Source organism: Caretta caretta, chromosome 6 (assembly GCF_965140235.1).
Source record: "Caretta caretta isolate rCarCar2 chromosome 6, rCarCar1.hap1, whole genome shotgun sequence".
NCBI classification, from domain to species: domain Eukaryota; kingdom Metazoa; phylum Chordata; order Testudines; family Cheloniidae; genus Caretta; species Caretta caretta.
In genome coordinates, this window is record NC_134211.1 from 122,783,921 (window position 1) to 122,810,632 (window position 26,712).

General features: G+C 46.0%; 1 protein-coding gene across 1 annotated transcript; it reads left to right on the top strand.

Annotated features, from left to right (window-relative positions):
* Positions 1 to 2,834: 2,834 nt before the first annotated feature.
* Positions 2,835 to 26,300, top strand: TBPL2 (TATA-box binding protein like 2). The gene is made up of 7 exons (XM_048854386.2): positions 2,835 to 2,879; positions 11,350 to 11,768; positions 12,803 to 12,890; positions 14,429 to 14,520; positions 16,509 to 16,676; positions 20,108 to 20,202; positions 26,073 to 26,300. Exons 1-7 carry the CDS (start codon positions 2,835 to 2,837, stop codon positions 26,150 to 26,152), a joined length of 987 nt encoding a protein of 328 aa, XP_048710343.1. The 3' UTR covers positions 26,153 to 26,300.
* The last annotated feature ends 412 nt before the right edge of the window (positions 26,301 to 26,712 follow it).

Below are 26,712 nucleotides of genomic sequence, written 5' to 3' on the forward strand. Positions count from 1 at the left end.
CCTCCCCCACTGCAGCTTGAGACCATTACTCCTCGTTCTGTCATCTGATACCATTGAGAACAGTCTAGAGCCATCCTCTTTGGAACCCCCTTTCAGGTAGTTGAAAGCAGCTATCAAATCCCCCCTCATTCTTCTCTTCTGCAGGCTAAACAATCCCAGCTCTCTCAGCCTCTCCTCATAACTCATGTGTTCCAGACCCCTAATCATTTTTGTTGCCCTTCGCTGGACTCTCTCCAATTTATCCACATCCTTCTTGAAGTGTGGGGCCCAAAACTGGACACAGTACTCCAGATGAGGCCTCACCAATGTCGAATAGAGGGGAACGATCACGTCCCTCGATCTGCTCGCTATGCCCCTACTTATACATCCCAAAATGCCATTGGCCTTCTTGGCAACAAGGGCACACTGCTGACTCATATCCAGCTTCTCGTCCACTGTCACCCCTAGGTCCTTTTCCGCAGAACTGCTGCCTAGCCATTCGGTCCCTAGTCTGTAGCTGTGCATAAATGAACTTGAACAGATAGCTATTGTGCAAATATATTTACTAGAGTCAATTAAGGCACAGACAAATGCCTATGGTCTCCGCTCCTGGAGTTATGTGGTGACTCAGGTGTAACCAACGCTGTGACATCTGCTTGAGTCTGCCAACATCATGAAACAATAACTGCAAGAGATCAACTGACCCATACATCTCAATGGGATGGTAACGCTGAAACCTACTGCTCTCCTCCCCTGGACTGGGGAGGGCCGCTCTGCTGCAGCGGTGTCAGTAGCTAGCCTCTCCAACAGTGTTGTCTGCCTGGGTGGATAACAGTTGAGTCCTCCCTCTTCTGGATAGGCACCAGCCTGCCTGGAGGTAATGAGCAGTAGTCCAGGACATGGGAAGGGCTTAGCCTGCCCAACAAAAAGAATGAGCCAACCAACTCTTATGTAGGGGGCCCTTGATTTCAGTGAAAGTTAGGACACATTTTTATGTCTGATTTTGTAAGCAAGTAGTTTTTAAGTGAGGTGAATCTAAACACCTTCATAGACCTGGGCCCTTGTCATTCTCACATCAAATAAGGTCAGAGCCATGTGAAGAGGTGCATGGGACCCCAGCCTGCCTTAATCCAACCCTGACATTTAATGAACCAAGAATGTTGCACCCCTTAAAATGAGCAGAAGAAACTTAGGGAATCAAGGATGTATGTTTGCTTCCATTGAAATTAAATCAGCCTCAGAACTGACATATGTTGAACGGAAAAAACTAACATAGCAGGCTGTCCAGAGATTCCAACTCTGATTCAGTTCTTGAAACCCCCATAGCTATCCATGATTTATACCTGTAGACCTCAGATACTCAGTGCACCAGGATAGGTTATAAACATTGTTCCAGGAGGAGATTAAAACTCTGAATGCTAACTCAAGCCCAAAATGTCTTTGGATGCTAGGATTGCCTTGGTATTAAATTAGAGTTAAGAGACAGCTATTTTTCATTAAGCCTGACCTCTCAGTCAGCTTTACTATGAATCTGCTGTCTATTTTCTAGTCACCTCCAGCTTCCTGATAGCAATCTGCTGCTGCCAGCAACCCCGCTGAAAAGAAGGTTCTAAAACACACTGAAATACACCATTCCTGCTTGACCTGACCTTGCACTCCCAACAAACTTGTAAAGCAATTCATCAAAGCCTCATTAGAACCCACAGTTCTGGTTAATTAACCCAGCGGGTCTGGGAGGGATGGTTAATTGTGGCTAATTAAACACACCTTTAATTATGCTTGTTTTCACTAGCCCTGCTTCACCTAAAGAAAATGATCTTGCAATGCCTCTGCTGAAAGCCCATCAGTGAAAGATAGGAATAACATTTTCACACTGAACTAATTTGTAAGGATGTTGTTGTATGCAATACTAAAGGGCTACCTTTCAGTCTATACCAGCTCACCCCCATTAAGGAAACTTCATCTTCAATTTACCTTTATAATATTAATGATAACAAATATTAAGTTAAAAGCACTCAGGGTGGAAAGGTGGCCCAGATCCATTGCTGAGGGGTTCAAAGCGCCTCTTTTTGCACCTAGCTCTATTAGGGGGACCCACGTGGAAAGTTCAACGATGAAAACCACGGTCTGCCATGTGAACAAGACACTTTCCCTTCAACGCAAGAGGAAAGCTTTAGGTGGCCTAGGCTTGAAGAAATTCAGCCCCCTCCCCGTTCTCTAAAGAGCTGGTTGAGTGGGTGTGCAGATCAGCCTCTGGCTTGGGTTCACTGTAGTATAACAGCGTCTCCCACAGAGGGGCAGCACCTTTACACGCTGGGCTGCTGTACCCAGCCGTTAGCCAGCAGCTTGCGGGGGGCTGCACGGTTCAGAAGGTAGTAGCCATACCCGGTCCAGTTCGGGTTGCATGTACATGCACTGCCGTTTCAAGGGGCAAGCCCCCGACGGAGTGGGAAGATCTCCGGGGAAGCGTTGGCTGGGGCTGGAAAGGCTGGCGAGACGGGAGCTTTCCCCTGCAGCAGCTGGATGCAGAACCCGGGACCGGCGGCAGGCGCTGCGATCGGGCCCCGCCGCGACACTCCAGCCTCCCTGCGCTTAGCCAAGCCGGGGGGGACCCTTGCTTGCAGCTCGGGGCTCGCTCTTTCGCAGACGGGCTTTGTCCCGCGGGGGAAGGGCCCGGTTTAAAGGGGACACGCCCCCTTTTCTGCACGTGCCGGCCCGGGCCCAGCTGGTCGGTTCATTCCCTCAATCAGGGCCAGGTGCGAAGGCAGCGCCCTGGATCGCGCCTGCCCGAGAGCAGCCCCCGCAATGCCCCGGCTCGGTCCGCCCCGGCAGGACGCTGCCCGCTTCGGCCCCGCATGGAGCCCTCGCTGGAGAACTACTGGGACCGGAGCCCGGGCCAGGTGGGTGCGCTCCGGCCCCACGTCCCCGCTAGAGCCGCGGCTGAGCCCGGTACCGCAGCTAGCTGCTGCTGGGGGCCCTGCTGCTCCCCCCAGCTGGCTGAGAAACGGCTACCCTATTCCCCCCCCCTTCTGTCTCCTCTCCAGGCTCCCTGGAGCACCCAGGGGCTGGGCTGACCCCCCTAGCTGGCACTGAGCCATTGCAGGGTCTCCTTGCCATACAGCAGCAGCAGCATCTAGGGGGGTGGGGGCTGTGGCGCCCTTTGCCCTTCTCTCCTGAGCCTGTCAGGGGACCTAGGGGGCTGCCCTTGTATTGGCGGTGGGGCTGCCTGGGCCAGCTGGGGCCTGCCCAGAGCATTCTCCTCAGGGCAGGGCCTGTCTGTTCCGTTTGTACAGCGCCTAGCACGCTGCCCTGTGACTGGGGCTCCTAGGTAACAATGCCATCCTACAGCTACAATAATCCCATTGTAGGATCGGGGCCTTTGACTGTCTCCAGCTCCTCTCTGGGCTTCAGTCAGCTCCAACAATGAAAACGAATGAGTGATTTCAGAGTAACAGCCGTGTTAGTCTGTATTCGCAAAAAGAAAAGGAGGACGTGTAGCACCTTAGAGACTAACCAATTTATTTGAGCATAAGCTTTCGTGAGCTACAGCTCACTTCATCGGATGCATTCTGAATGAGTGAGATTCACTCTGACCTTCTCTGTTCCCAAAGGCTCTTCTTTAAGATTCCCTGACTGTGGAACAAGAGCCCTAGGACAGAGGAGCAGCTAGTGTCTTAATCCCTTGTCCTCCAACTCTGCCTAGGTCTCATCGAAGTGCTGGGGCCCCTAGGAGGCCTCTCATCACCACTAACACCTGTGGGACTGAACAGGTGGAAAACATCTAGGAAATCCCTTTAGGAGGAGAGAGGCCCTTTTGAAGTCTTATGCACTGTCACAGGGCTCTGCAGGTTCTTAAGGACCTGTCTGGGCTGCAGCCCGGACTGTGTTTAAAAAGCTCTCCTGAAGAACTGAGCTCTGGTCAGGTAGTAGACTGAGACTGGCCTGTGCTAACAAAGCAGAGGGGCAGGTTCCATTTTTGTAATGGTGCCTGCAAAGGTTCAGAAAATACAGCGGGGAGATTTATACACACAAAACATGAGACAATGGGCGTTACCAGACACACTGTAACCAGAGTGATCAGGTAAGGTGAGCTATTACCAGCAGGAGAGGTGGGGGGGGGACCTTTTGTAGTGATAATCAAGGTGGGCCATTTCCATTACTTGATTATTGGTACAAAAGGTTCTCTTGCGCCCCCCCCCCTGCTCTCCTGCTGGTAATAGCTCACCTTAAGTGATCACTCATTACAGTGTGCATGGTAACACCCATTGTTTCATGTTCTCTGTGTATGGATAGCTCCCCACTGTATGCATCCGATGAAGTGAGCTGTAGCTCAAGAAAGTTTATGCTCAATTAAATTTGTTAGTCTCTAAGGTGCCACAAGTCCTCCTTTTATTTTTGCAGATACAGACTAATAAGGCTGTGTCAAGATTCCTTCCCCGCTCTGAACTCTCGGGTACAGATGTGGGGACCTGCATGAAAAACCCCCTAAGCTTATTTTTACCAGCTTAGGTTAAAACTTCCCCAAGGTATAAACTATTTTTACCTTTTGTCCCTGGACCTTATTGCTGCCACCACCAAGCATCTAAAAAAAATAACAGGGAAAGAGCCCGCTTGGAAACGTCTTTCCCCCTGAAATCTCCCCAAGCCCTACACCCCCTTTTCTGAGGAAGGCTTGATAAAAATCCTCACCAATTTGCATAGGTGAACACAGACCCAAACCCTTGGATCTTAAGAACAAGGAAAAAGCTATCAGCTTCTTAAAAGAAGAATTTTAATGAAAGTAAAAGAATCACCTCTGTAAAATCAGGATGGTAAATACCTTATAGGGTAATCAGATTCAAAACATAGAGAATCCCTCTAGGCTAAACCTTAAGTTACAAAAAGACACAAAAACAGGAATATACATTCCATTCAGCACAACTTATTTTATCAGCCATTTAAACAAAACAGAATCTAACGCATATCTAACTAGATTGCTTATTAACTCTTTACAGGAGTTCTGACCTGCATTCCTGCTCTGGTCCTGGAAAAAGCATCACACAGACAGAGAGAACCCTTTGTTTCCTGCCCCCGCTTTGAAAGTATCTTGACTCCTCATTGGTCATTTTGGTCAGGTGCCAGCGAGGTTATCTTAGCTTCTTAACCCTTTACAGGTGAAAGGGTTTTTCCTCTGGCCAGGAGGGATTTAAAGGTGTTTACCCTTCCCTTTATATTTATCAAAGGCTGCTACTCTGAAACCTGTTCATCCGCTGTTATAATAGCCCTCCCACTGTTTGCAAGTGGCTTTTGGACAGACACCTCATTGTAATGTGGAAAGGACCTAAATCTAACCCTCTAAATGAAGTAACTATGGCCATAGATAATGGGTAGGGAGCAGACCAGTAGGTGCTCTTGACTGGAGGAGGAAAAACTAAATGGCCTCGAATCACAGAGCTGGGCATATATCTACCCCATGTAATGTCTTCTGTTGTTGCTCATTCCTCCTTCTATTGTTTCTCACTAATTCATTGTCTTGGCTTAAGCTAGTCCTCAATCCTCACACTGATCCATGCAGTTTGAACCCCTGCACCCTGGGACCCCTCATGCCTGTGCAGAACCCCTTTTAAATCATAAGTGTCTGCCCAGGTGCAGAGGCCCATTTGCAGAGTTGGGGGCTTTATCCTGTGAACTTTCTGGCGCATGAACCAAATCTTCCTGTGTGTCTGAACAGTGCCTAACATCTGGGACCTGATCTTGATTTTTGGCCTGTGGGTGGTACTGCTACAATACAAATGATAAACTCACAGCAGCAATTGTTTGGGGTATATTGTGGCTTTAAAAAAAAAAAAACAACCCACTCCCAATCTGAGGTCTAAATCAGTCTTGTCCCAATTACACTGTATGTGGACAATATCCCTCTACTACCAACAAACTGCCTTAAATTGTAGTGACCTCTTGGACAGAGTATAGGTGCCAAGTTTTCATTTCTTCAGGGAGGCAATGGGAAACCCTCCAAACGTACACTGCTGATGTCAGAGACCATCATTGATCAAGTCAGCTAACCTAGAGTACATTGGGTAACACTTGGCAGCCAGTTAAGTATAAAACTTGTCTTGTGCTGCTTTTCCTTCTTCTATTCCACAGCGTGGGTTGTCTTTTCCTGTGCTTTCAGTCTGTCTCCCCGCTTCCCCACCACAAGCCAGCTTTCTATTTAATACATCTTTAATTTTCAATCTTCTTTCCTTAAGCAGATTCAAAGAGTGAAGTTCTTTTTCTCATTAAATTGCTTTCCTTTTATTTTACCCCATTATTTTCTAGTGTCTCTGTCTCCCACCCACCCCCCTTAAAAAAGCTGCTTAATTCTTCTCCCTGGTTCTCACATTCCACCAACTTCTCTCATCCATCTAAGCCAGGTTCTCAAACTTTTGTACTAGTGACCCCTTTCACATAGAAAACCTCTGAGTGCAACACCCCCCGCCCCTTATGAATTAAAAACACTTTTTAAATATATTTAACACCATTATAAATGCTGGAGGCAAAGCGGGGTTTGGCAAGGAGGCTGACAGCTCGTGACCCCCTCCCCCGCGTAATAACCTCACGACCCCCAGTTTGAGAACCCCTGATCTAAGCCTCAGATTGACTGACTTTATTCTGAGAGCGTCTGCTTTAATCCACCTTATGGGGGAGCTGAAAGTCTCCCATGCCCTCTATAGAGAAGTAAAGAGCATTGCAAATAAAGTTCAGTGTAAAAAGAACAGGAGGACTTGTGGCACCTTAGAGACTAACAAATTTATTAGAGCATAAGCTTTCGTGGGCTACAGGCCACTTCATCGGATGCATAGAATGGAACATATAGTAAGAAGATTATATATATACACACAGAGAAGGTGGAAGTTCAGTGTGTTGCTGTCCCCCCTCCAACCAGCAGCAGCTGTGGTGATATTCATGAACTGCCACATAACTAGGTTAAGAGGAATAACTGGTTAAGAGGTATGGGTGCTGTCTAACTTCTGGGGCTCATTTTGTCTGGCAGTATGTCATTTTGGGCACAGCTTTGTCCCATTTGGGGGGTGGGCCTGAATGTTAGAAGCAAGTAACCAGGAAATTGTTTGTTCACTTTTGTGGAGACACAGACTTGTTCCACTAGTAAGCAGGTATTTCTTTGTGTGACTAATTCTGGGATTTTTCACAGACTTCTAGCTCGTATCACTAAAGAATGCAATCTTACTGCAGTGTGTGTCAGTCCTTTTGTAGAAGCTACCTTTCTGTTTTCAGAGTCCTCTTTATAGTGTTTGCTTAGTGTGTTGTAGCAATCTAAGACTTCCCCTCCCCCTAGTTAATATGAAACAATATGTATTTTAAATTAAGAGACACGAATGTCAAACCCGCTGGGGTTCTCCAGTGTAAATGCCTGTTTATGTTTTATTACTTTCAGATAGTTTGCATGCCGCCCAAGTCCATGATACTAAGGTGTGTTAAATACAGCTGGTCTCTGTTGCTTTAAGGCAGGACCTCAGATACAGAGTGCAAAAGGACTGGTGTAATAATACCTAGACTTTTGCATGAGTTGTCAAACTCTTTGTGCAGAACCTGAATTGGGATTTTTCTCTCGAAAGGACAGTGCTAGCTACACTGTACCGAGCCCTAAATATTCATAAAGCTCTAAAAATAGTTCCGTGGCACCTTTCATGTGTGTATCACAGGTCCTGCTTGTACCTGCCAAGCTAAGAAGGGGCAACTGTCTACTTTTTTGATTGAGTAAAATTTCCAAAAAAAGGTCTAAATGACTTGGATGAGTAAGTCCCATTGACATTCAAAGTGCACAAGTTATTCTGCAGGATGTGTCCTATTGGATCAGATCACTGGTCCAGTCAATCAGTATTGTCTGTCTCCCACAATTGCTAATATTAGCTGTTTCAGAGGATGGTGCAGAAGGCTGTTATTTAATAATTTGCCCCGAGAGAAAGTGTGTTCCTAGCCCTCATTAACTAGAAGCTGTTTACATGCTGAAGCAAGAGGGTTTAAATTCCTCCCCAAACTCTTGCCTTTTTTAATATTATAAGGCATTATACATTTGTGACGCCAAGCCAAACAAATAGCGATCAAGAACAGGGCTAAAATTCAGGAATTTGTGGTTAGGAAATGCTGTAGGCCTTTACCACTTGATCTAAAGAAGAATGTTCGATATGGTAGTATTAAGGCATTTATTTCTCATAAATTAGTCATAGATTCAAATATGAGGCCAGTGGAGTCTATCAAGTACCGTGTAACAGAGAGCAGTGGTACGCAAGCCAACACATTTCTCTATTCAGTTGTGAGCTGTTCAAGGAAAACCTGAAGATGGATTCCTAGATTATTATTACGTCTGCTGAATGGAGACTAGAGCTGGTCAAAAAATGCCAATTGTCTTCCGTGGAGAAACTGTGAAAAAACTTTTGTGGAAAAACCCCAGACATATCAAAAAAACTGGAAAAGATTTGTAGAGAAACCCAGCCCAAAAATCAGAACATTTTGACCAAAATTAGAATTTTTGACCATTTTAGTTCAGTAAAAAAAAAAAGCCAGTTTTCACTTAATTTATTTTTAATAAGTTGATCAGCTCTAATAGACATTAGTACATTTAAACATCTGTCTAAAGAAAGCCTCGTGAGAAGCGTCAAGGAAGAGCACCTTATTGGAAGATCAGTTCACTTATTTTTATGGGTGCTTGCAGGGCTTAGCACATGTTCAGCCTGGTTTTCGTAAGTGCTGAGAAGCTGCAGGCCCCTCTGACTTCCGCTTGTGCTGTGGTGGGTGCTTGGCACCTGTGAAAATCCGTGTCCTTGTTTCCTTAGACCCCTGATCACAAGCAAGTCTGGAAGTTTGAAAAGACACTGAGTGGTTCCCTTTGATCAGTTAAAAGGTCAAGCCTGCCATCTACTGGACTCGATATGTCCTTGCAGTTCAATAAACAAAGGCTGTGTGGGACATATACAGACCCTTGCCTAGGGTCAGTTTCCAAATGTGTGTAACTGAAATGATGCCGAGGAAAGACGTTATTTCAGCACTCCACAGGGATTAGCTTTAAAACTTCTAGCCAAACCTCAAGTATTCAGCCAGTAGTATAGGAGTTTCTATCACTGAACTCCTAAAACTTACACAGGAAGTAGGGTGACCGGATGTTCCATTTTTTTAACGGGACAGTCCAGTATTTAAACCCCCCTGCAGGTGTCCTAACTCGTTCTTAAAAATGCCTCCCCCTACCATCAGTACCAGTGGATCCTGCTGCTGGCTGGATCCCTGCTTGCCAGGTGTCCGCCCACCAGCAGTGAGGAGGGCATGGGGTGGGGGGTCCAGTGGCAGATGATGGGCCGGGGGGGTGTGTAAGGCTGGTGGCGGGGAAAAGCTGCAGCACATGGGGCCAGGCTGCTCCCCCTGCTGGGCTCAGCACGGCCCCCACTGTGTGCCAGCTCTGGAGTGGAGTGGGGGAAGCGATTTGCAGCCTGTTCCCACCCTGAACCTGCAGGCTCCATAGCAGCACCCCCTTCCACCCGGGTCCTGCCACCAAGGAGCGTGGGGCTGCTCCTTCCCCTAGGCACCATCCCCTGCTGAGCCACCTCTCTGGCTGGTTCGCTGAAGCCCCTGCAGTTCCCTGGCCCTGGTGCACAATACATCCTTAGGGCTTAACCCCTTCCTGCCCACATTGTAGCAGGTGGGTGGGGGACAGGAGGTGGCTGGGTTATGTCCGTGGCCAGCAGCAGCAGCCTGGAGGTGTTAGCTGCCTTTCAACACTCTGCAAAGACATGGGCCAGGTCATCCCTCCCTGCCCCGCTCCTGCTCCCCTGCAGCTGGAAGCAGCTCCTGTGCCTTCCCTCCCCTCCTGCACAGTGCCGAAAGGCTGCTGCTGGCCACATTCTGGTGTGAATCTGATTCCTGGCAGAAATTTGCGGGAGGGGGGCCAATGTGACCCTGTGTGTGCCCGCCCCACACACACACACACATTGCCTCAGGAAGATGCGGTGCCAGATACCAGGAGAGGCAGCTCTGTCCTGGGGGCCCAGCTGGGCCTGGAGGCAGAGAGCACCGGGCAGGGAGGGTAGGCCGCTCAGACACACACACACACTCAGACACACACACTGTGAGAGAGGGGTACAGGTGTGTGTGTGTCACCTCTCTTGGGCTGGGTTGGGGGGGTGTCACCCCTCCCAGTGTGAACCCTAAAGTCTTAAAGATAGGAAGGTAAAAAAAGAATCCAACCACGTAGTATTTCTTTTTAATGGGCTCAGTCAACTTAATGTTAATTTGAACGTTTGTACAGCATAGTTTTGATTGCCTTTGAACTTGCTTGAATATGAGTAATTTTATCAGATGTCCCGTATTCCACATAGGGAAATGTGGTCACCCTAACAGTCAGTAAAGTCTAAGTAAAATTGACTTGCACTAGAGAAGTAAAGCAATTTACCTGGCACATGCAAACTAACCTGTGCAATAGGCAAGGTACTAAAGACAAGTGCCAATTGTATTTTTCATTATTTTACTAATCTGGGCTTTGTTTGAGATGCTGTTTGGATGCTCATTCAATAGTTTATGTGGGACTCCTAGATTTGCTCAACCCTTAAATAAGGGTCCAATCCAGTGCCCAACTGCAGTCAATGGGAGCCCTTCCAGCGGGCTTTGGATCATGCCCTAGTAGCACAGAGTAGCAAGTTCATCTAGGTACCATGTTGCAAGAAAATGGTATTTATAAAAACAGCAACAACAACAAATTCTTTAGCCAATTGTTTCCTTCATTGTTGGCAGGAAGTTTTTCTCTTTCTGTGACTGAGGCGTTGTACCTGGAGAAATGCTTCTGAATGAAATATGTCATTTGCTTATTGCTATTCACGTCTAACACACATACTGCAGTGACTTAACTTGCCATCTGAGAACTCTTCTCGAGTTTAAATCCATTGGAGAAGCTGTTTGTGGGGCGGGGGGGGGGGGGTGAAATTTTGAAAGGCTGCTGTCCAGTGAGTGCTTTACAGCCTTGAATCTTTTGTCTTCACAATAAAATAAACGTCTTCCTCTGGCCATCTCACACAGTTCATGAATGCTGACCTATTGGTGTTATGGTGCAGCTCAATCTAGCTTGTGTAATAAGGAAACCATTTGGGAAAACCTCTGGATCTTACACACGGACATCAGTGAGAGGAGAGGGACAGAAGTCACTCAAGTATGAGCCTGTGAAGCTATTTTTGACAGACTTTCACATTTTAACTTGAAAGTGCTCAGTGTGATAATGGAGTCGTGATGGGGAGGAATATCTAATTTGGATTCACTGAATGGAAAATGCATTTCTCAAGCACTGTCATTTGACGTAAATGGGATCTTGTCTTCTAAAAAAAATGCTGTAATCTTTTTTTTTAAATGAAGGATGACCTTTCATCAGCTGGTCCTCAACTGTATACTCCCATGAGCCCTTTTGACACAGACCTGCCGATTCAAGCAGCTCAAAGTGCATCATTCGGTTCTCATCTTGACCAATCCAAAGAACTTTCTACAGACTTCTCTTCTGTGGATCTCAGCTTTCTTCCAGATGATCTTAACCAAGAAAATGGAGAACAAACTCATTCAGAAGATGGCCATGAAATGCAAAGAGAGCAATACACGTCACAGTCGGCAGAGCAGGACAGTGGGTTCTTAAATGACAGCAATTTGTCACAACTGAGCTATGCGGACGCAACTCAGCCCTCACCTGAAACATCTGGTGCCTGTCCCCCTTTGACACCTATGACCCCTATCACCCCAATGACACCCGTTTCAGAAAGCTCTGGCATCGTTCCTCAGTTACAGTAAGTAAACTTAAGCCTAGAGCTGTGGGGGGGAAGGTGGTACCATGTACATGAAGGAGGGCTGAAGACTAAAATGAAAAGGGAACTAATTGTAGAAATATAAATAGTTCATAAACAAATAGGTCAAGTGTGGTTCAGGCTTCAGTAGTGAAAGCTTCTCTAGGCAAAAGAGGCCATGTGGTCTCCATGCAAGTTGTGTCCTTGGCTTAGCATTGGGAAGACCCAAATGACCTCATCACGTGCGCTGTGCGTAACTCCTGCCTCTGAAGGAGCTGCACCCTCCTCTGCTGTGCAAACTCTGTCAAGAAAACCACATTTTAATTTTAGTTGAATTTCCAAGGGCCCTCGGCCACTGCCGACACACTAGACTGCAGGAGCCCAAGTGACAGTACTTGAAGTAGGACCCCTTTAGCCAGACAAGTGTTCGGTACCTATTCTCACCATAGGGGTCTACAGTGCAGCCACCAGCTGGCTGGTGAGGATCCTGTCTGGTCTAACTGCTGCGGTGCTCTATTGACTGAGCTGAAATAGTCTCTCTGTGACCCCAGCAGTGGTGTGGGGAAGGAAAGGGCACAGCTGCAGAAGCAGAAAGAATCCTGACCGCTGTAGCAGCCAGACTGTTCTATCCTATTAGGCTCTCTAGGCCAGGGGGACGTGAGGGTAGTTCGCTGACTCCTTTCAGAGTGCAACAGTAACTCTGTCAACGTTCTTAGGTGAAAGACACACAAGCCTATACTGCTGTAGTACTGGAGGAAAAACTAGCATATTCAGTGGTTGCAGCAGTCGGACACTTTTTAAAACTTCATCTTAAAATCTTTCATAGCTTTTGGCATTGGACCACTTATATTATTGACTTTCACCGAATAATTTGCTATATATGATTTTGGCGTGGACTAGTAACTGAATGGTTAGGAAAGTAATAGAAGGTAACAATTAAATGTATCATGATTTCAAACTATATCATTTTTTTTTTAAATAGATCACTTTGAGCTTTGGTTTTCTAAAATCATGTATCCGCTTTCTTATTTCTTCAGGAATATAGTGTCCACTGTAAACTTGGCTTGTAAACTAGATCTGAAGAATATAGCTCTGCATGCCAGAAATGCAGAATATAATCCAAAGGTGAGATTTTAAAGAACTATTTCATTGGGGTTTTATATTTGAAGGCCCGGGATTCTAATTTACACTCTTTAATTACCTGATTGCCCCTTATTTACTAGCACTCTCAGTTCGTTAAAAAATAAATGAGTTGAATTCAAGTGAGGAAAAGCTTTTGCAGACTCTGATATATTCCATGAAGGTCAAACAGCTTTGTCACCTTTTTTCATATCCTTGCAGTTCTTGTCTTGCTATGTGCTGAATAAAGCATTTATGGAATGATCCTGCCACAGGATGCCTGACCTTTTAAAAGGAACTGAAGGTCTGGCTTCACCTGCCACTGATGAGCTAGGGATCAAGTTGAGTCTAAAAGTCAGCAAATGGGCCAGGTGGGGGGAGAGCTGCTAGAATCATGCAGGCTCTGGCAGGAAGCACTCGGGTCAAAGAGGAGCTCCGGTGGGGCCCTGGAGCAGGGCAGAACTGTCAGACGAGTGGCTTGTATAGTGGAAATGTGTAGGCCCCTGCAGGAGACCCCAGATTGTGGGGGAAAGGGATGACTGATGTGCTGTGCTAGTTAATGTGGAAGAAACAAAGCTCAAGGCCTGAACTGGCCTGTGGCGGGTGTTGTCACTCCTTTCTGGCTGAGGGGACAGGCTGGCAGGTTTACAGGTCCCTTGAGGCTGCTTCTTCAAGTTGTACTTTTCAGAGCTAAATAAACAAGACAGTCTCAGGCATGGATTTCTTAAAATGGTACAGTATGTTTGATAGTAGTTATAGCAATGAAAACAGCTCTTTTCCCCATAGTGCTGGAACTAGGGATGCAGGGGGTGACTTGAAGTGGTTTCCATTATATACAGGGTTTACAGTTTGGTTCAAAGGCTCTCAGCAACCCCACTGTAAAAATTGTTCCAGCACCCCTACTTTTCCCCTATTGCAATCATGAGTAGAGACTCCACTTCCCAATAAAGGGCTCGATGATCAGGAACAACTCCATGTGTGGACACACTTGTTCCAGAATATAAATACTTTTGTTCCTGTTTAGCGTAATTCACTGTGGGCTAAGCACTGAGGGATGAGACTTTCCTATTGGGATCAAAAACGCTTTTTGCATCACTTTCTACTACAGCAGCCCATATACATGTAGTCCTAATGATTTGGGATCTAAAGCATTTCTTTGTGATGTTAAATTACACATGTAGATAAGAGAGCAGATTTATAGCAACGTTTTCCCCTGAAGTTTCAGAACGGAGACCTTAATTTGGAGGAAGGGATACTTAAGTAAATAACATACTTATTACCAAGTGTGCACCACAACAAAGAATTAAGCATAACAGCACTTGTAGTTTTCAGAGCAATGTTTGGAGCTGTCTTTGATAAAATGGGAAGGTTTAAAAAACAAAAAAAACCTTTTTAAAGCTTGTATTATTTACTATGAAACTTGTAACCAAGCTAGTGTCAAGTTGGTACCAAGATAGTATTCTTATTTGTATTACTGTAGTACCCAGAGCCCCAGTCATGAGCCAGGACGCCACTAGTATTCTTGTTTGACTTTTAATCTCTAGAGGTTTGCTGCTGTGATAATGAGAATCAGAGAACCAAGAACAACAGCCCTTATATTCAGTTCCGGCAAAATGGTCTGCACGGGAGCAAAAAGGTAGGAAACGTTTCTTCTGTCTGGCTCTAACAGCAAATGACATTCTGGCACAAATTGTGGAATTACCGACCTGTTCCACAAAATGCAACATCCCAAGACCAAAAAGACGGGGAGTTGTCACTGAACACGTCTACCTGTTGGTAACGGGAGCTCTCGTGATTGCTAAACTGCACACTGCTGTTCTGAACTATAAATTGAGCTGAGCCACTATTAATAGAAAATCACGAATACTGAGTAACTTCAATTTCCCACTCGTTCCAAACATTGCCTCAATGTAACCTGTGTTGCTGTCTAGTGTCTCTAAGTAGATGTACTCAAGTCTAGCTGAGGTGCTCTCATAGCACAAATATTCTGCCTGTTTTTTTGAGTCCTTGCCCTCTGTAGTTCATGCTCTTGGTCCTTAAGCCCCTACCTTGTGATCCCATTCTTTCCTGAGGGGAATTGCTGGGTCTTACTCCAGAACAAGCATTGCTGTTTCCTACTTTAAACTCTAGCTCCTAACTTACACCCTCTAATATCTCTAACCATCAAGGTGCTGGACTAGTTTCCCGGAGGGCTTCCTAATCTTATTGAGCCAGATCATCAGTGCTACTCCCACACACAGATGGGGAAACTGGCTTAAATGGCCAACTGACTGTTCCTCCTGCACAGGGGAATCGGAGTGGCCTACAGTGGAGCCCTGCACGGAACTGTTTTTTAAATCCGCTCCCACCCCACCCCACCATGCACACTCCCATCCACTCCCACATTGTTTCTTGCATTTTTAATCCTGCTCCCACCCGCAAATCCCCCAAGAGAGACCAAATTCCCCCCCTCCCCGCAATGCTGCTTTTAAAAAGTTAGTTAATATCTGTGGATAGAAATGGAGTTCCAGCCAACATTTTTACTACTACAAGAATAAAACAAAACTTGCTAAACAATGCAAAAAATCCTTTAACTAATGTTAGAAAAATATTTGTCTATTATCCCTCACTTCACGTTAAGTATTAAAGCCTTTATTTAAAAAACACAAATATGTACTTTACATTGTCATTAACAGAATTTCAGCAAACGGATTAGATTAGCGTTTTCCGCAAATGACCGGTCTTTATATTTTTTATTGCACTGACTTCAGAACTGGGTGGCCAGAGAGCGGCGGCTGGCAGCCGGGCGCCCAGCTCCGAAGGCAGCGCCCCGCCAGCAGCAGCCGCACAGAATTAAGGGTGGCAACACCATACCATGCCACCCTTACTTCTGCGCTGCTGACTTCAGAGCTGGGCAGCCGGAGAGTGGCGGCTGCTGACTGGGGGCCCAGCTCTGCAGGCAGAAATAAGGGCAACAATAGCACACCGGGCCATCCGTACCTCTGTGCCGCCGGTGGCTCTGCCTTCAGAGCCGGGCTCCCGGCCAGCAGCCGCCGCTCTCCAGCTGCCCAGCTCTGCCGCCCGAAGCAGCGCAGAAGTAAGGGTAGCAGAACCTCCCTTACAATAACCCTTGCAACCCTCCCACGACTCCTTTTTTTGGGTCAGGACCCCTACAATTACAACACCGTGACATTTCAGATTTAAATAGCTGAAATCACGACATTTACGATTTTTTAAATTCTCCGACTGTGAAATTGACCAAAATGGACCATGAATTTGGTAGGGCCCTCCATATAACCTAGTGCTGCAGCAATGCAAGACCTTCCTTTTTACCTCTGATCCCGTTCCTGGATCTGTAGGAACTGGTTGCAACACACAATGTTCGTGGCACTTAAAACAAACACCCATGTAAATTCCAGCTGCTGGACCATAAGGCTGCTAGACCTGTTCAGAATCTTGAGTCTGGCCCGCTCTCTGAACTGAGAACACCAAACTCTCCTATAAACAAGACGGGATTGATTAAAGCCAGAATGTGACTACAGCCAACAGGGTGTGGGGGTTTTTAATTTAACTTTCAGGATAAGGCTGTACATCCAGAAACCATTAGACCTCAAATTCCTGTTTCCATCTCTGTGCTCCCTGCAGCGAAGAGCAGTCCCGGCTTGCAGCTAGGAAGTATGCACGTGTGGTGCAGAAGCTTGGGTTCCCTGCCAAGTTCCTGGACTTCAAAATACAGAATATGGTGGGCAGTTGTGATGTGAGGTTCCCCATCAGGCTGGAAGGATTGGTTCTAACTCATCAGCAGTTCAGTAGGTATGTGGGCAAGGGGGTGGTGACTGGCAGGGAGAGGTACCAGGCTCCTATTGTAGGGAGGGCTCAACTATGAATAACACGTAAGGATGAATTCATGTGTAAAAGGACGAACGTAAGAGAAGAAATGTTGATGCTGTGCTAGCATGGTAAGGTGTGTACTCCATACCAGTGAGCTATTAAATGCCATGGCATACCCTTGGTCTGCTGCACCCACTATCCCTGTGGCATCGATAGTCTGTTTCACATACGCTAGACTAGACCCATAACATTTTGATTGTCTTTTGCAGTAACGCCTATTGATAAACCTTCCGCAGCATGTTTGTTTCTCATGTGGCAAAAGTCAATATGGCTTGTGCACCAGCACGATTGATGTTGGCAGGAGCGTTCACAGCTCTGCGAGAGTGACTAACTCAGGGAGTTAGTGGCTGGCTATTTAAAAGTACGCTCCTGAGTATCTTCAGGGAGCGAAGTGTTGTGCTTGGCAGTCCTCTTGCCGTAGGAATACGGTACAAAATATTCAACATTGTATCTTCTGTCTTTGGTTTTCTCAAAGTGTTACCCGCATGCTTTGCCCTGCTAGAGGGGTTTTTTTCTGGACTAATTTTGATATATATTCGATCCAGTTAAAATGAAGGACAGGAGAGTAGTAAACCTAAGTGTAAATAGACTTCCTGACTGTCAGGGTGGTTCAGCACTGGAATAAATTGCCCAGGGAGGTGGTGAAATCTCCATCGTTGGAGATTTTTAAGAGCAGGTTGGACAAACACCTGTCAGGGATGGTCTAGATCAGTGGCTCTCAACCAGGGGTACAAGCACCCATCGGCGTACGCAGGGGTCTTCCAGGGGTACATCAACTCATCTAGATATTTCCCTAGTTATACAACAGGCTACATAAAAAACACTAGCGAAGTCAGTACAAACTAAAATATCATACAGACAATGACTTGTTTATACTGCTCTAGGTACCATACCGGGGTAGCTAAACTGCAGCTTGCAAGCCGCATGCGGCTTTTTTACAGTTAAAGTGCAGCTCGTGGAGCCTCCATGCCCTCCCCCATTCTCTGCCTACCCATAGGTGCTGGAACGCGGGGTGCTGGCACACCCCCTGGCTTGAAGTGGCTTCCATCATAGACAGGGTTCGCAGTTTGGTTCAATGGCTCTCAGCATCCCCACTGTACAAAGTATTCCAGCACCGCTGGCCCACCAGCCTGGGTGGAGGGTAGTGCTCAGGGTTTCTGCCAGAGAGGACTGGTGCCTGCTGAGGGTGGGGGGGGAGGCACAAGTTTAAATTTTGAGCCCCAACGGCTTGAGTCCTTCTCTCCCCCCACCCCCGCCCATTACCCTCAGGGGCCCCTCCCTGCAGCTCCCAGGTGTTCGTTTGGTGTGGAGAAGCAGCAGCAAACAGCTGGGAGCTGCAGGGAGGGGCTGCTGATTTAGCACCACAGGGAGAGACAGCAGCAAAAGCAGCAGCTCCCCCAGTTGCTTGCCACTGCCTCTCCCCGGGGCCGCAGCTCCCAGCTTGCCGGCTCCAGCAGGAGGGGGGCCCGGTGGCATCATGTGACCAAGCAGAGTCAGCAAACCCTGGCAAAAATCAGGGGGGACACGTGACTCCATGTGCCCCCCAGCGCATCACCTCTGGCTTCTGCCCAGCAGCCTCGGGCAATGTTTCCTCTAATTTTTGACAGGCCGTGTGCGTAAAAAATTTCTTCTGTGCAAATTTCTGAGCACGCAGTGTTTCGCCATGTGCATGGGGTTTAGGATCTGTGTGCACGCGCGCACAGCTTAGAGGGAACAGTGGTCTCTGGGCTGACGCCCCAAGACCTCCCTCCCTGCAAGGCTGGAGCCCCGATAGGTGCGCTGCGGCTCCCGAACCTCTAAAGATTGTCGTATGCGACTTGGTGGGTCAGTAATTTTGGCCACCCCTGTACTATACACTGAAATGTAAGTACAGTATTTATGTTCCAGTTGATTTACATTATAATTGTATGGCAAAAATGAGAAAGCAAGCAATTTTTCAGTAATAGTGTGCTGGGACACTCTTGATTTTTATGTCTGATATTTGTAAACAAGTAGTTTTTAAGTGAAGTGAAACTCGGGAGTACGCAAGACAAATCAGACTCCTGAAAGGGGTTCAGTAGTCTGGAAAGGTTGAGAGCCACTGGTCTAGATAATACTTAGTCCTGCCATGAGCGCAGGGGACTGGATTAGATGCCCTCTCAAGGTCCCTTCCAGTCTGATGATTCTATGATTGTTGGTTCCTTTGCTCACTGTTAGACAAATGCTTCTCTTGAAACCGCTTTCCTGCTGATTGGGGAGCATACATGGCAAGATAATGGCAATATCCACTCAGGACTGGCTCTAGGCACCAGCAAAGCAAGCACGTGCTTGGGGTGGCACAATTCCAGGGGTGTCCACCCTTTTTTTTCTTTGCTCGGGCAGTTGCGCTCTCAGAGATTGGGGTGGCAAATTTTTTGCTTCGGGCAGCAAAAAACCTAGAGCCAGCCCTGTATCCAATGCTGCTGCAGTGTACTTGCTGTGTACAAAGAATTTTGACATACCAGAGGTGTTCAGTAAGATTGAACAATCTTCATATCCAAGATAATACTGGACTGGTCTCATGTTAGCACTTGCTGCTGCCGTGTGGCATATCTCATCATGGTGAGAAATAGTGAAGGAAATACAGAACACTTCCTATTGGTGGACAAAGCCCAAGTGAAAACTTCTTGTATGCATATTCTTGTACAAGGTTATGATCTATGCTCTGGACTGTTTCAAGTTAACGTGTAATACATGTGTAACCTCATGGCTGGGTGACTGACTTATCATGTTTAACGTGTATTTGTTCAAAATTTAGTCACCACAAAGGACACCACAGGATGCTTGGAAAAAGGCTTGAATGCAACAGAAATTTAAAAGTTCAAATTGGGCCTCTGTTTGAATTAGGCTTAATTCCCTATGTGTCATTATCTTGGGCCATCTTGGCTTAGTGTATATTGTAGAACTACTTGGTTATCTCCTTATTTGCTGTATTTTTATAAGTCATTTGTAACTGAAGCTTTCTGTGTTGTCCCCACAAATCCTTCCTTGGACTGTTCTAACACAGTAATGCCAGCACTTACTCAGGAACCTACCTTTAGTTACTCACATCTGAAAGTGGCCCAGATCTTAAAGGTGCCGAGTATCCACAGTCCTTACTGGCTGCAAGGAGGTGAGAGATGCTACAAGGCTTCATTAGGAGCTATGGGTGCTCAGGACATTTGAAAATTGGGCTACTTAGTCAGGGATCTAATCATAGGCAATCAAAACCATTGGCTCAACTAACACAATTCTAACGTAAAGGAGCAGTTTATATTTCATAAAATAAACTAGTAGTAAAAATCAAATTGCCATGCAGTGCTCCTAACCCTTTTCCCTTTTGTTTCTTCGAACAGTTATGAACCAGAACTATTTCCTGGCCTTATTTATAGGATGGTCAAACCAAGGATTGTGTTGCTTATCTTCGTGTCTGGAAAAGTTGTACTGACTGGTAAGTGGTCTCTTTATGTACAGCAGTAACTCGGAGCATTCTGTATAGTAGGATGACATTTTTAAGCTAAGCTGATGTTTCCTGCATAGTGCAAACACTACTGGTTGGCAAAATCTAGAGGCATCGCTTTCAGCAAAACGTTGAGGATACAAAAGTACCATAGTTATGTACTATTAGAATGCTCCACAGGAGTTCGAATGACCACTCAAAAGAAATCCTACATGTTACTAAACTTGTGCATCCTGTGGGGTTTTTTTTAATTCTCCACTTGGGTCAAGGTATCAAATACATCAGCGTGCTATTTTAATAACCACCACAACTAGAAGCCTATTTGTAATCTGATACTTTCAGGGAACTCAAAATCTTATTGCAACAAAACCTGGTCATGCTTTCCCTCCTCAATTAGAATTTTTTTTTATCATTAGCATAGTAGCTGTCAATGGGAAAGGAAGGTGTCTGTCCTAATCTTGGCCCTCATTCAGAAAAGCACTTAATTTTAAGTGCTATGATGAATCAGAGCACTTGTCAATAACCTAGAATCCAAGTCTGTAAGTAAACATTAAAATTCCTGGGTGAACACTTCTGAGCGTTCTTTCTGGAACCTTTACCATCTTGGGGAAAACTTCCCCTTATTCAACTTGACTACAAAGGCAAACCGTATCTTTATCAGACACTCAGGCTGAATGGTGCCAATGTACCAACATAGGTGTAGACGGTACTTTAAAAGCAAATAAAAATTGCATGCCTTTGCCCAAAGGATCTTCCGATCGTAATTATGAATGAACTCAATTAACTGGGCATTCCGGACAGAAAGCTTAAAAACATCTCCTCCTCCTTAGGTCCCATGAAGTCATCCTGGCCATCTACACTCCACTGATGCCTCCAGAATACATTTTTGGATGTCATAACTACAAAAAAAAAAACAACCCACAAACCACACAACAAAAAACACACCTCTGCTGAGGCATACAGCAGGCCCATAAGGGCTCAGGTAAGTCCCATTTTGAAACCTGGGCCTTACTGCAATTCTAAAACAGGACTTACTGAGCTCCTATGGTCCCCTGGCTGATCCAGAAGAATTTTCTGGTGGTCCAAACATCATAACATTTTGGAGCAGAGTCAATGGGTGTGTGTTGTGGGTTTTATCTTTCAATGGAGTGGGAACCTAAAAAGGTTTGAGGTATATCAAGCTGTCCTGCAGTGACTCAGGAGCATGAGTACCAACCTCAAGGCAGACTGTTGAGAACCAGGGCACAAACCTCAAATTGGCTGAGTGTTCAATACTTCGATGATTAGTTGGTGAAATCTAAGCTATGTCTACACTGGACCCTACCGTGGCACAGCTGTACCAGTGCAGCTGCGCCAATGTAAGCTATCCTCTGTAGCCGCTCTATGCCAGCAGGGGAGAGCTCTCCTGTTGGCATAATTAAACCACCCCCAATGAGCAGGTGTGGTTCTGTCGGCGGGGAAGCATCTCCCACCAACATAGTGCTGTTCACCCCGGCGCTTCTGTCAGTGTATGTTGGTCGGGGGGTGTCTTCTGTTTTTCTTCACACCCCTGAGCGACAAGTTTGAGCAACAAAAGTGCTATTGTAGACATAGCCTCCGTGTAAACTCCTCAGGCACTGTTACAGCCTAAACATGGCGTCCCAGACCGCCCCCTTGGGTACTCCTATCTATCTTGTCACCTCGGCGAGTCTGGCTTTGTGGTAGATGGCCCCTTACACCAGCAGTCTCAAACACGCAGCCCGTGGGGTTATTTTCTGCGGCCCGCCAGCTCCCCGCAGCCCCTTGCCCCCCCCCCCCCCAGCATTTACCCAGAGCAGCTCCAGCCTAGTGTGCACCGGGGGCAGGGCAGGCTCCCTCCCTGCCTGCCCTGCCCCTGTGCTGCTCCGGGAAGTGGCCGGGACCTGGGGGGTGGGGGCCACAGGGGTCTGTGTGTTGCCCTGGCCGCGCCTCCAAGTACCTCCCCCAAAGCTCCCATTGGCTGCGGTTCCCCGCTTCTGACCAATGGGAGCTTCGGGGGAGGTACCTGGAGGAGCAGCCAGGACAACACACAGACCCCTATGGCCCCCTGCTCCCTCCCCACCAGGTCCTGGCCGCTTCCCGGAGTGGCTTGGGGGCAGGGCAGGCAGGCAGGGAGCCTGCCCTGCCCCCCGGTTTGCGCCGGGCCGGACCCGCCCCCCGAACTCCTCCTGCAGCCAAACCCCCTGTCCTGAGCCCCCTGCTGCACCCCACACCCCTCCTGCACCCCAACCTCCTGCCCCGAGCCCCCACCGCACCCTGCCCCCTGCCGCACCCTGCACCCCTCCTGTACCCGCTGGGGGCAGGGATGGGGTGGAGTTGGGGTGGGGATTTCAGGGAAGGGGTTGGAATGGGGGCAGGGAAGGGGTGGGAATAGGCGGGGGCAGGGCAGGGCCTCACAGAAGGGGTGGAGTGTGGGGGGAGTCAGTGGTGCAGCCCTCGGGCCAATGTACTAGTCCTCATGTGGCCCTCGTGGTCATTTGAGTTTGAGACCCCTGCCTTACACCATGAAGCACAGCATTGTTCAGGTTACTTCCAGTCCCAAAGGACCAGGCACTTACAGTGGTGCTGGAATGAGTGGTGTTGAGGGTACGACTGCACTCCTTGGCTTGAAGTAGTAATAACAAACACCAAATACATGGCTTCCCTCATCAGCACCCCCACCATAAAAATTGTTCCAGCACCCCAGTCACTTACACAGGTCGCTTACACCTTAGGTCTCACACCAAAGACAGTGCTTGTAGCCAATCCTATAATAAACTGTATACAGATTTATTAATAGGAAACTGAACTAAGAGTTCTTTTACAAGGTTACTGTAGGTAAACATAACATCCACAAATCAGTCTTAAGTTTCAGAAGGTAAGTTTCTATAATAGGCAAGCTCTATATATCCTGTAGGGCTAACCTCGGCTAAGCAGCTGGGGAATCTCTTGCTTATGCCTAGAAACCTTGCCCCCAGAGTCCAAGCAGCAATGAAATACATTTCCTCCATTTTGTAAGGTTTTTATTTTCCCTCTTTTCTCTTCTCTTCTCCCCCGCCCCCACTTCCTGTGAGCTGCAAACACAGCTGATTGGAGGAATTCGCTTGCAAGACTCATCTTCCTGTGGGTGGAGGGGGAGAGTAAAGTTTTTTGTCCTCTTTAATGTCTGTCTAGTGTCAATGGGCCTTCCTTGTCAGGTAGGACATAACAGCTTCTGTTGGAGACCAGCATTTTACACTAGTTAATCATTGAAGATTAGGGTTGGAAGAGACCTCAAGAGGTCATCTAGTCCAACCCCCTACTCAAGGCAGGACCAACACCAACTAAATCATCCCAGCCAGGGCTTTGTCAAGCCGGGCCTTAAAAACCTCTAAGGATGGAGATTCCACCATCTCCCTAGGTAACCCCTTCCAGTGCTTCACCACCCTCCTAGTGAAATAGTGTTTCCTAATATCCAACCTAGACCGCCCTCACTGCAACTTGAGACCATTGCTCCTTGTTCTGTCATCTGCCACCATCGAGAACAGCCTAGCTCCATCCTCTTTGGAACCCCCCTTCAGGTAGTTGAAAGCTGCTATCAAATCCCACCTCATTCTTCTCTTCTGCAGACTAAACAAGCCCAGTTCCCTCAGCCTCTCCTCGTAAGTCATGTGCCCCAGTCCCCTGATCATTTTCATCTCTTTCCTGTCTGGGGACTTACACCATTACTAAGGCTTACAATGCAAATGCTCAAATACTTCCTTACAACATGGGATATGGATGTTATAAGTGAGAATAATGCCTGCAGCAACTCACAAGCACTCAAAATCTAAACACTAAGCACATTCTTAGAATTATACCTATTTTACAATTACTAACACACAGCTGAAATCAGTCTGGCTCACGTATGTATTTGTCATTATTCAGTTGAGGGAGAGGGACCTTGGTATGAGCTGGCACCTAGTCTGCCAGCATGACAAGGTGCACATGTTGGCATGTCTTAGTCTGGCTAGAGGTCCATTTCAGTGCATATTGCTTATTTTTAGTGTTTGCTGGTTGCTCCTCCATGCTAATGTTACTAATGTCGGCAACAAATGTTCTTGGCCTCCATGGTTTTGTTAATTAAAAAGTTAGCATGGTAGTGGGGATGTCACTGGGATGATTTTATATGAATGATGCAAGAGACAATAACTTAATCAAGGCACTGAGAGGCAGGAGAAATGCTCTAGAGTTGGGAAACGTAACTGCTGGTCAATATTCATAATACTGAGTGCTGAAATGAAAAACCAGAGGAGATTAACCCCGCCTACCCTCTTATTTTGTTCCATTTTTGACTCTAACTAGCATGTCCCATTAACCTGTCAACACTGGACTTATCTTGATCAGTCTCTTCCTAAAATTATTCTCATGAATGTTGACAAATGCAAAGTAATGCACTCTGGAAAACACATTTCCAACTATCCATACAAAATAATGGGATATAAATTAGCTGTTACACTCATGGAAGAGATCTTGGAATCATTGTGGATGGTTCTCTGAGCAGATGTTTTCACTGTGCAGTGGCAATCCAAAAAAGCTCAGAATGTTAGGAACCATTAGGAAAGGGAAAGATAAGACAGAAAATATGTCCGTATATAAATACATGGCATACCCACACCTTGAATAGTGAGTGCCGTTCTGCTTGCCCTGTCTCAAAACAGATATATTAGAAATGGAAAGATACGGAGACGGGCAACAAAAATTATTAGGGGTATGGAACAGCTTCCGTATAAGGAGAGATTAAAACGATTGGGACTATTCGGCTTGGGAAAGAGACAACTAAGGGGGCATATGATAGAGGTTTATAAAATCATGAACAATATGGAGAAAGTGAATAAGAAGTGGCATTTACCCTTCCACATAACACAAGAACCAGAGGTCATCCAATGAAACTAATAGGCAGCAGGTTTAAAACAAAGAAAAGGAAGTACTTCTTCACACCTGGCAGTCAACCTGTGGAACTCGTTGCCAGGGGACGTTGTGAAGGCCAAAAGTATAACTGGATTAAAAAAAAATTAAATTCATGAATGACAGGTCCATCAATGGCTATTAGCCAAGATGGTCAGGGACACAACCTCAGGCTCTGGGGGTCCCTAAGCCTCTGACTGCCAGATGCTGTGAGTGGACAATGGGATGGATCACTTGATAATTGACCTATTCTTTTCATTCCCTTTGAAGCATCTGGCATTGGCCACTGTTGGAAGACCAGATACGGGGCTAGATGGACCATTAGTCTGACCCACTGTGGCTGTTCTTTTAAAGGTTTCATAACATAACTGAGCATTAATTGCTGACTAATTAGTCAGTCCTACAACTAATACTGACGGGGACGTTGCATCCAAATTTGATCTGAAAAATTATGGGATTCATACACTCTTCTATAAAAACTAAAACTAATTCTAACTAATAGAAACAATTCCAGGGAATTTTAAAAATCTCCCGGGGGCACTGTATTCTCTCTTTTGAAAAATGTAGTGTGATATAAGCAACTCAAAAAATCACAGCAGTATTCCACCGCAAGAACCCAAAATGAAAGATCAGATACTGACTAGTCTAGCTTTGTTTTTTCAAGATGAGAACAAGCTAAAAATAAACCTACTGTTTTAATAATATAAGGTGGGGATAGTATCATGGAAAGGAATCTTGCTTCTTAAATTATCTAATTTTGACTATGCCCCTGAAAGAGATTTAAATAATAACCTTGTTTTTTCTCATCTTTGGGAATGCTTTTATTCGCTATTATCCTAGCACTTATTGATGTTGACTTAATGGTAATGAATGCAACCTTGTGAGCCATCTTTAATATTGTCTTAGTTCTTAAACTGTTTTTAACTGTTTTTTAATAGGTGCCAAAGAACGTTCTGAAATCTATGAGGCATTTGAGAACATCTATCCTATTCTAAAGGGTTTCAAGAAAGCATCTTAAAAGTTCTTTCCAAAAAAATCAAGAGGAATATATAGGTTTCTATGTTTATGCATAGAACCAATGTAACAGTATTCCAATACCTAAATACAGAATTGTGGATTACTAGGCATATAAAGCCATTTTGAACACACTGTAAACTATGACTAGATAGATGCACACTTTTGTAAGTAGCATGAAACAATTTTGCTGTAAAACTTGATGTTTCTAATGAGTTCAGTCATTGTATCAAGTTCTGTTAAAGAATTCACAATAAGCAAAAGTACATTTACTTTTGAACAGGAATGTAAATTAGGACCGTTATTGCACTATAAAATATTTTACAGTACAATTAATGGAAATTGGTTTTTCTGCAGTACAATGGACGTATCAATGGAGGTTAGTCCATAGATCAGTCTTGTTAAAATCCGTAAGATTTTGATCAATATCTTGTAGCACTGACAGCTAATTTCATGTTAATTCAGACCTTACTTTTGTGAATAATATATCTTACAAAATTTAATGCGAGCCTTTTTACTGTCAAACATCCAGACACATGAGTTCACAAATGATCTTTGTATCAT

Bases quoted from the DNA above. Each gene is read 5' to 3' on its own strand.
- TBPL2 (XM_048854386.2), top strand. From the start codon at position 2,835: ATGGAGCCCTCGCTGGAGAACTACTGGGACCGGAGCCCGGGCCAG. The intron at 14,521-16,508 runs GTAGGAAACGTT...TGCTCCCTGCAG, and splicing joins GTCTGCACGGGAGCAAAAAG to CGAAGAGCAGTCCCGGCTTG. The intron at 20,203-26,072 runs GTAAGTGGTCTC...GTTTTTTAATAG, and splicing joins TGGAAAAGTTGTACTGACTG to GTGCCAAAGAACGTTCTGAA.